Raw genomic sequence first — 9,227 nt, forward strand, 5'->3', positions numbered from 1 at the left:
CACACCTGATGCATCGTATACATATAAGTATCGTAGTATTGTGGTTGAGGCGACTCAAGGTTGTTACCCTCCCGGGGGGGGGGGGGGGGCTCTGAGAGGAGATAACTTCCTCTCTTTGCGTTCACTTCTCAAACATCAGACACGTTATAGTGTGACGTTGGCGCGCGTACCCCAGCTTGGCTACCTTGCAGCTTATTTAGCTGTTAACATAAGTGACGTTATCAGCCATGTTGATATGATGAGCAAATGTACAAGAGTCGGACACGAAAACCCCCCACAAACCAGGGAACGTGCACCCCTATTCAGCATTCTACCAATAACAACTATTCACTTGACTCTGATTATGACTTCCGCACAGGTTGTCGAAACGTCAGTCACCACAACCGACAACAGTCCTTAGGGCTACACTCATCTGGACGATCGCACTACACTTTCACACGTTACCCCCGGGTTCAAACCATTTACCGCGGTACCCCTAATCAATGCAGTGGTACATCCCAAGGGGTTTTAAACTCTCCTGAGTGAAAGGAGTTCTTTACTCTGCTGCACTAAAGTCACTTTTCACAGAATTTAAATTCTAGAAAAGCATAATCCTTGTTTCCAAATGATTGAATTACATTAAAAGGAAACGTAACCCTACACAACCAAGGCTGACCGTTGAATGTCTCAATTCTTTCACGCCTGCAAAGTATAAACTCTAATCCCTTCTGCGCACCTGCTACTGACTCTTATCTGGACTTTAAAGTTAATTTAGAATCATCGTAAATTACATTGTGACTCGACTGCTTTTCCATACTTTTTGGTCGAGTCAAACGTCTTCCACAAAGTAACCAATTATTGCCTGTGACACCAACGCAGTTTTGTTCCCATAACCGACCTGGCCTCTTCTTCAATGGCCATAAAAGGCTAGGTAAAATGATGCTATTGTTACCTTTCCTGGACGAAATGAATGTTCATCAAATCTTTACAAGGAACAACTGGGAATGAGTGTAGACTAAGGAAACCTGCGATCATGACTGTTCATATTGTGTTCCTTTTAATCGAAAGACGATGCATCGAAAGTTACGAGCACAGAGAAAACCGAGTTCATAGACCACTTTCATAAATGGCTGCCGGATTAATATTCTTTTGTTTAAATTTAAATTAGCCTTTCTGGCCTCGTTCTCTAGTACAAATTCAAAAGAATACATTATCTCAAGCGAGGCCAGAAAGGCTAATTTAAATTTAAACAAAAGAATATCAATCCGGCAGCCATTTTTGAAAGTGGTCAATTACTTATGTTTTTAGGCTTCCCTCAGAGAACCCACCCCATCAGGGAATTCCTCGTAATGTTACACTGTGCTCCAAGCATCACCAATTTTTGCTCGCTCGCCTGCTGTCCTTCTCCCGTCTTCGTTGGTTGATGGCCTAGCACAAGCTACAGTTCATATCATAAAAGAAGAAGAAAGTAATGAATGGGGCTCAGTATTCTAAATTTCAAAGAAAAGCGCAAAGCATCACATACGGTGGTTGTTTAGGAGCCAGCTTTATTCTCGTTACAAAAAAAGGGTCATAATACACCACAGCCTTTTAAATACTTTCAGTTACCAGCATGAAAACTAATTCTCCTAGCAGTAGAGTTAAAGTGAGGTATCACAATCTACCCCTTCCGATTCCAAAAGTGTTTAAAAATCGATGTTTCACAAACCATGTGAAGTTGTCAGACGCAACGAACAGCCTTAACGTGATGGCTAACTGAACAAATGACAAGAATTTTAGCCACCAGTCTCCCATATTGCAGCTACATTTTATCACTCTGTCCTAAATTGATACTTTGCCATTTGATTTCTTTCAACTACAATCCATTTCTTTGATTAAGGTCTGGGTTCGGGTATGTGGCAGCAACATTTGATTGGCTCGCGAATGATGTGTAAAAGCAGGCTTATTCAGCCTATTTTTACACCGCGTGTTATTTTTTTCAGATGTTCTGGTTTTTTTTGCAGGCTAGCTTGTTTAAGTAAAATGTACTCCAAGGGGGCTTTATTATTTCCGCTTTCATCGTTTTGTCACTCAATAATCATAATCGTCATCGTCATCAGGTTGGGCAGCTTCCACCTCCTCGTAATCTTTCTCCAGGGCAGCGAGATCTTCGCGCGCTTCAATAAACTCTCCTTCCTCCATGCCTTCGCCGACATACCAATGAACAAACGCGCGCTTGGTAAACATCACATCGAACTTGTGATCCAAACGAGCCCACGCCTCGGCGATGGCAGTGCTGTTACTAAGCATGCAAAGCGCCCGGAGCAACTTGGCCTGATCCCCGCCGGGGACAACCGTAGGGGGCTGGTAATTGATTCCCACCTTGAAACCTGTCGGGCACCATTCGACGAATTGCACGGTGCGTTTGGATTTTATGGCGCAAATTGACGCATTTACGTCTTTAGGGACGACGTCACCTCTGTAGAGCATGCAGCAAGCCATGTACTGTCCATGTCTCGGATCACATTTGACCATCTGATTGGACGGATCGAAGCATCGATTGGTTATTTCTGCCACGTTAAGCTGTTCGTGAAAGGCTTTTTCTGCGGATATGATGGGAGAATAGGACACCAGAGGGTAATGAATTCTCGGATATGGCACGAGGTTGGTCTGGAATTCAGTCAGATCGACATTCAGTGCGCCAACGAAACGAAGAGAGGCAGTGATGGAGGACACCACCTGCCCGATCAGACGGTTGAGGTTGGTATACGTTGGTCGTTCAACATCCAAGTTTATCCGACAGAGATCATAAATGGCCTCGTTGTCCATCATGAAAGAACAGTCTGCGTATTCCAGAGTAGAATGCGTGGTCAGCACAGCATTGTAAGGTTCAACCACTGCTGTAGACACTCTGGGTGAAGGATAAACACAGAACTCCAGTTTTGACTTCTTGCCGAAATCGACAGCCAAGCGCTCGATGAGGAGAGAAGTAAATCCCGAGCCTGTCCCACCACCGAACGAATGCGAGAGAAGGAATCCTTGGAGACCTGTGCACTGATCAGCCTGCAAAATATAAACCAAAGCTCTTGGGTAGACTTGAAAACTCCTTACAGTAAGGAGTCTTCTCGTCTACCCAAGGGCAAACCGCAGACACTCCTAGACCGCAGACTCTCCTGTTAAACTTTCATCATTTAAACAAAGCTAGACAAGCGCTGAGGCAGGCAGAACGGTAGCGCAGACGTCAAGAACCAACTCGCCTGTAATATGTCTAAACACAAGGCTGCAATTGAAACTAAACTTAAAACGAAAAAACCGCCCCACATGGCACGAACCCTCCCCGCAAGAGGGTTATAAAATTAATCACAAATATTTTGAGCCCACAGCCGTGGGTTTATACAAAGACAGATCGAGACAGTTCTCAACGGCCGATAATCACTAATGGGTCTTTCGAAGTCCTTTAAAACATGTCCTAAAAAGTCGGAAATTTTTTATGAGTGTGTGCCGGTGTACATGTAATTTTCTTTCTCTATTCAGTGTGAGATTGACCGCAGGAAGGGGCAAATGAAATCACCCACGGATGTACCTTTCATCAAGGGATTTTCTTTTTAAAACAATGAAGGATTTTAAGCCTCGAGTCCTTCATTCTTCTGATCTTTTTTGTGGAGGTGGTGAACTTTCTCTTTATTTTGATTTTGTTGTTTTTTTCTTTAGTTTTTCGTTTCTGTTTCGTCAATTTTTATCATTTTTATCTGCCACCATAGCTCCTCAATTTCTTTCATATCTTTGTTTTTGTTTGTTTGTTTTTTTTCTATTAATTTTTGTCTCTAGGGCTTTCTTTGTTCGATTGTTTTTGTTGTTGTTGTTGATTTTGCTTATTTTTTTATTCTTTTCTTATGCTTTTCTTTTCCCTCCCTGAAGTAAATCTGTGAGCCATTTCATTTGGGGAAGGGCCCGACCGGGTCAAACCTCAAACCAACTTTTCTTGATCATTTCCAAATCGCACTTCCCATAATGTCCCCAAAACACCATCTCAGTCAACAGCAAGCCTAACCTACAAAATATTTCAAGTCTCCCCCTCCAAAAGCAATTTCACTACCATTCCTTCCCTTCCCATATCTGCCTCAGTGGCCAAGCTCTACTAACACACTCCATGATATCTAAATAAAGTCCACCCTTACAGTAGTTTCGAAAAACCACTGACCATTCTTCGGATTCTATCCATCACCAGGTCGAGGATTTCCTTTCCGATGGTGTAGTGCCCGCGAGCATAATTGTTAGCGGCGTCCTCCTTGCCAGTGATCATCTGCTCAGGGTGGTAGAGTTCTCGGTAAATTCCTGTGCGGGCCTCGTCTGCGGACAAAACGCGATCATTGATCACCAAAATTGAATCTTTATAGAGACAACAACTAAATCGCGAAAAAGCTAACAAACGGATACGATAACAAGAGCACAAAACAAAAACAATAAGAGCAGCTACAACAACAAAAGCTCCTTTCTCATATATTGTAATTAGTTTTCTATCGTGAACATTGATATTAATTCTTTTACAATTTGTAAATAGTTAGATATAAGGTTTAAAATTGTAAATAACTGCTTTATTAATAAAATGGGATTGATTTAAATTTTAAAGCTATGGATAAATATTGATTTCGATGCTTCTTTGGCGACTATCTGCAAATTCCCAATTTTTTTTTTTTTTTTTTTTTTTTTTTGAATAGAAGGTCAAAGTCCTGACCATCTCTAAGACATTAGTTGAAGTTTTGAGACGATTGGGGTGGATTCTTTTAGAGGAGATTAATTGTCTATATCCTTGTTTAAGGACTTCTCTCGAGCAAAAGCAATTTGCAAATGACAAAAGCAAAGCAAGACCAAAGGGAAAAACACACCATATCAAACGGGGTTCTGCATGACCCTAAGCTTAGAACCGAAAGATGACTATAATCCTCATCGGAGAAAAGGCAGGAAAAGCGAGAACTACACAGCAGCTAACGAGCGCTAAATCACTTTTTCTCATGATGAAGCTCTCACTGTTAGTAGACAATATTGCTCTTCGATTCACCAGAATTTATGTACAAGTATGTTGGTTTATCTTGCTAAATTAAAGCCAAGAAAAAGTTCGCTCCGGCAAAATTGAAAGTTAATTCGTAAGTCCTGTCAAAATATTTCTTTTCATAAACGCCGTCATACTTAAGGCAGTCATGGAAGCGAATTTCAGATCAAATCAAAGTAGGATATTTTCATCAATATGTGAGCGACTTACCCACCATGGTTGGTTCCAGATCAACAAAAATGGCGCGAGGAACAAACTTTCCCGCTACTGTCTCGTTGAAAAAGGAGTTGAATGAATCATCTTGGATTTCACTAGATGGAATGCTGATTTTACCGTCCGGAAAAATGCCATGTTCAAGGCAGTACAGCTCCCAGCAAGCGTTGCCGATTTGGACTCCAGCTTGTCCGATATGGAGAGAAATACACTCGCGCTAAACGAAATTATAAAAAAAAAAAAACAGATAAGTAAAAAAAACTGTGAAAGAGAAATAAAGCTAAAGTGATTTGGAAACTAATACATTCTAGATGAAGGACTTCAAAAGTCTTCATAAGTCTTGAACTTATGAATATCTCAAGCTAACGTAAACAAACTTGAAAGTTTGCTTTTCATAATATTTCTCGACGCGTAATATTCTCAAACTTCTGTTTGACGGAAGAACTCCTTTCCACCACAAGAGATAAATCTGTATTGACGAAATTTCAATGTCCATTAGAATTTCAGAACAAAAATCCTACCATTTTTAGCAAAAACTTTTGGAGAAATTTCGCATTAACTGAGCAGTGAGCGATTCGTGGTTAAAATTGTGTTTGTATACTAAAATTATATAGTTAATTAAGTCCAGGTCAATTAGAACAATAAGGTTAATTGGAAAATTGGTTAATAAAATTGGTAATGGTTACATGTTAAAGAGTAGTCTTATTTACGTTACCTGGTGGTTTTTGAAGGAAGAAGTTGTGCAAAAACTGTCATCTGTAAAGTAACCTCCGAAATCGATGGCGACAGAAGTACTTGAGCTTTATATAAGCCGCGTGTGTACGTCATTTTAAAAACCAACCAATAATGCTTGAGTAATGTGTGACGTGAAGAGGTCACGCAATCGTAACTCAAACGGTCTTGGCGTTACCACTGTCTAAAAATAAGGTGGCCGAACACAGTTTTCGCGCGCGCTTTTGCTGATGCAATTCAGCGCGCGCACAAGGATTGCAAAAAACAAACATTTTGTCAATAGAGTGGTCGTTTTATTTACTCAACACGTATCCGCACTATCTGCTATTTTTCCCTATCAGTTGCGTACTGTATTGAGGGCTTTAATCTTTTATTACAAAGACATCGGTTGGAAAAGTTAACGGTGCAAAGAACCCAGCAATTCTCAGCTTTTTCGTCGTCACCGAAAGAACCCAGTTAAATACAGCGCATGCGTAGTAAGTCAAAAAATTGCGATTGAATGGAAAATTGCTTTCTCGGAAATATGCCTATCTCTTCAGAAACACTCATTAGAATTACACGAAATTTAGCGCGAAAATACTTACGAAATAAGTAACTGGAGTATTGAAAAAAATGATTTTTAACAAAGGAAATTCTCTGTTAAATTGTAAGCAAAATAGTGTTAACTTGTGAGTATCGTTACAAGCTCGTTGCATGCAAATTATGAAGAAAATCTAATGACTAGATTTTCTACAAAGAAACAAAACCGATTTTAAAGGCCTGTTTATATTTACTCATGTCGCCATGGCAAAAGCACCTACGTCAGCTTAACTATCGCAAAAACAAAGTTTGTGTTGTTAACTTGCTTGCTGCCAATTTTGGCGACCGAGATATCAAGGGTTTTAGAGAAAATGGTGAAAGAAACACAGGTATCAATAGCTGTGTTCAGCCACCTTAAATCGCCTGATGTGGTGAGGGTCCACAAAGACCAAAACGCACCATTTTGGTAACCCGTCGGAATCTTTCATTCATTTTGCTCTAAAGTGTTTGACAGAAGTATGACGGCAGTTGCGTGAGAGAAAGCTTTTCATCTCAAATGTCTTATGCACTCATGCACACCTTTCTGAACATGATCTCTATCCCTTGTTGCAATCTACGTAGAAACGAGGTCACAGCACGTAGAAACAGCTTTATTCAAGATATATAATGATCTATTAATGGCAATGCATCGTAAAGAAATTGTTCTGCTTTTTTTGTTGGATTTTAGACCTGCCTTCGATACGGTGGAACATTCTGTGTAACTATGTCGGTTGAATACAAGTTTCGGAATCCGGGAACAGCACTGGTGTGGTTTGCGTTATACCTATCGGGACGTTCTCGGCGTGTCTCGCTAGGTGGCAAGTGTTCGAAATCTCTACAATTAAATCAAGGAGTTCTCCAGCGTTCGTGTTTAGGGCCGTTATTGTTTACTCTTTACGCCAGTAAACTGTTTGAAGTTGTCAATAGACACCTGCCTAGCGTTCACGCTTACGCAGACGACACGCAGTTGTATTTAGCGTTTAAACCTGGCTGTCCCTCAAGTACCGAGGATGCCATTGTTGCTATGGAACGGTGTGTAAATGAGATAAGAGCCTGGATGCTGTGAGACAAACTGATTATCAATGATGGCAAGACAGAGTTTGTAATAATAGGCACCCGTCAGCAACTATCCAAAGTTCATATTGACTCGCTTGCAGCAGTAGGGGACACTCAAGTATAGCCTGTTCAGTCGGTAAAGAACTTAGGGACATGGATAGATAGTAACATGAGTCTTCAAGTTAATATCAAGAACACGTGCAGAGACTATTTTTACATTACAAATGTAAGACGAATAAGAAAATATTTAAGCAACCACGCAACCCGGACACTTGTCCATGCCCTAATAATTGGGCGCATTGACTATTGTAATAGTATTTTGTACAGGTTACCAGCTAAACAAATAGCAAAGTTACAACGGCTCCAGAATTCCGCTAGCCTGCAGTGTTTCCTTCCCCTCCCTCTTCCCCGTTGCCCATTTTTCCACTTAACACTTACTCCCTCGGCAAATATTTCCTCGCCCCAATCCTCCACAGTTAACAAATCTAAGATGGCGGCCTAATACGAAAATGTGCACTCGTGCGCCCAAAATACGCCGGCACTGCAGACTAGAATTCCGCAGCAAGACTTACTTTTAGGATTCCAAGGTTTTATCGCATTTCACCAATTTTACGTACCCTTCATTGGCTTCCAGTAGAATTTAGGATTCAATTTAAGATTATTACAGTTACTTTTAAGGCGATTTATGGACTAGCTCCAGTATATCTACAAGAACTCATTAGCCAAAAGGAAGAAAAGAGATACAATTTAAGATCGTGTTGCAATGAGAATCATGCTTCAAACGCCAAGAACTTTAACTAAAAGACATTGGGAGACCGCGGTTTTTTTAGCTGCGGCACCTAAATTGTGGAATGGGTTACCATCACAAATACCGTAAATGAGCATAATTTTAATAGGTTCAAAGGATTACTAAAGACCCTCTTTTTAGTTAGCTTTGTATTAGGACTATTTTTTATACTATGTATGTATTATATTTTCATAGATCCACTGCCTTTTTATAATATTTTTATTTATTCTGGATAACTTATTAATGTCGATAATTTAATTTCATGTAATGCGCATTTGATCATTTATTACATGTATTTTGAGCAATATGAATATTGAAGTTGTTGTTGTTGTGTGAAATAATCGATTCTACTTTAGCCATTTTGTCAGTAGCTTACCCTGTATTAACCCTTTACTCATAACTTTCCCGTGTCAACACTTCGGAAAATGTATAGAGAACAGTATGGGGAATGTGCATACATACATACATACATACATACATACATACATACGTTAGTTGACTACTCCCCCATAGGGCTTTTCAGGGCCAATTTTACACCCACCCATCCCATCCCGGGGGAGGACATCCACCACACAGTAATCTCGTGCGTGGGAAATTAACGTCTCCTACCCCTAACCCTGTAAGAGACGAGACCTACGGTTTATTCGTCCTTATCCGAGAAGACTAGGAGATCTATCCATTTCTTGATATTACAGAAAGGTAGCACATTCTCCTCAATTATTTTAAGACCCTGAGGGTTGGTCTCTGAGTGTTGCAGGCTGTTGTTAGGGTGTAGAGGGTTAAAGCACAAATGGGAATAAGCTCAAGATGTGGAGGCAATACACCCGAGGGGACATTCAAAACTGTACGTACATAGAACAACAAAGTCGAGGC

General features: G+C 40.5%; 1 protein-coding gene across 3 annotated transcripts; it reads right to left on the bottom strand.

Moving 5' to 3' along the window:
• Window positions 1–1,509: 1,509 nt before the first annotated feature.
• LOC111339854 (tubulin alpha-1 chain) lies at window positions 1,510–5,996 on the bottom strand. Of its 3 annotated transcripts, none has more exons than XM_088760273.1 (4): window positions 5,937–5,996; window positions 5,219–5,438; window positions 4,160–4,308; window positions 1,510–3,021 (listed from the first exon to the last, which is right to left on the bottom strand). In XM_088760273.1, the coding sequence occupies exons 2-4, from the start codon at window positions 5,223–5,225 to the stop codon at window positions 2,050–2,052; spliced, it is 1,128 nt and encodes a 375-aa protein (XP_088616399.1). In that variant the 5' UTR covers window positions 5,226–5,438; window positions 5,937–5,996; the 3' UTR covers window positions 1,510–2,049. The 3 variants fall into 3 exon arrangements, with proteins under 3 accessions (XP_088616399.1, XP_022802314.2, XP_088616398.1); XM_022946579.2 differs by lacking the exon at window positions 5,937–5,996 and adding an exon at window positions 5,743–5,842; XM_088760272.1 differs by lacking the exon at window positions 5,937–5,996 and having other exon boundaries at window positions 5,223–5,346.
• Between the last annotated feature and the right edge of the window lie 3,231 nt (window positions 5,997–9,227).

This window comes from Stylophora pistillata, chromosome 5 (assembly GCF_964205215.1).
Source record: "Stylophora pistillata chromosome 5, jaStyPist1.2, whole genome shotgun sequence".
Classification (NCBI taxonomy): domain Eukaryota; kingdom Metazoa; phylum Cnidaria; class Anthozoa; order Scleractinia; family Pocilloporidae; genus Stylophora; species Stylophora pistillata.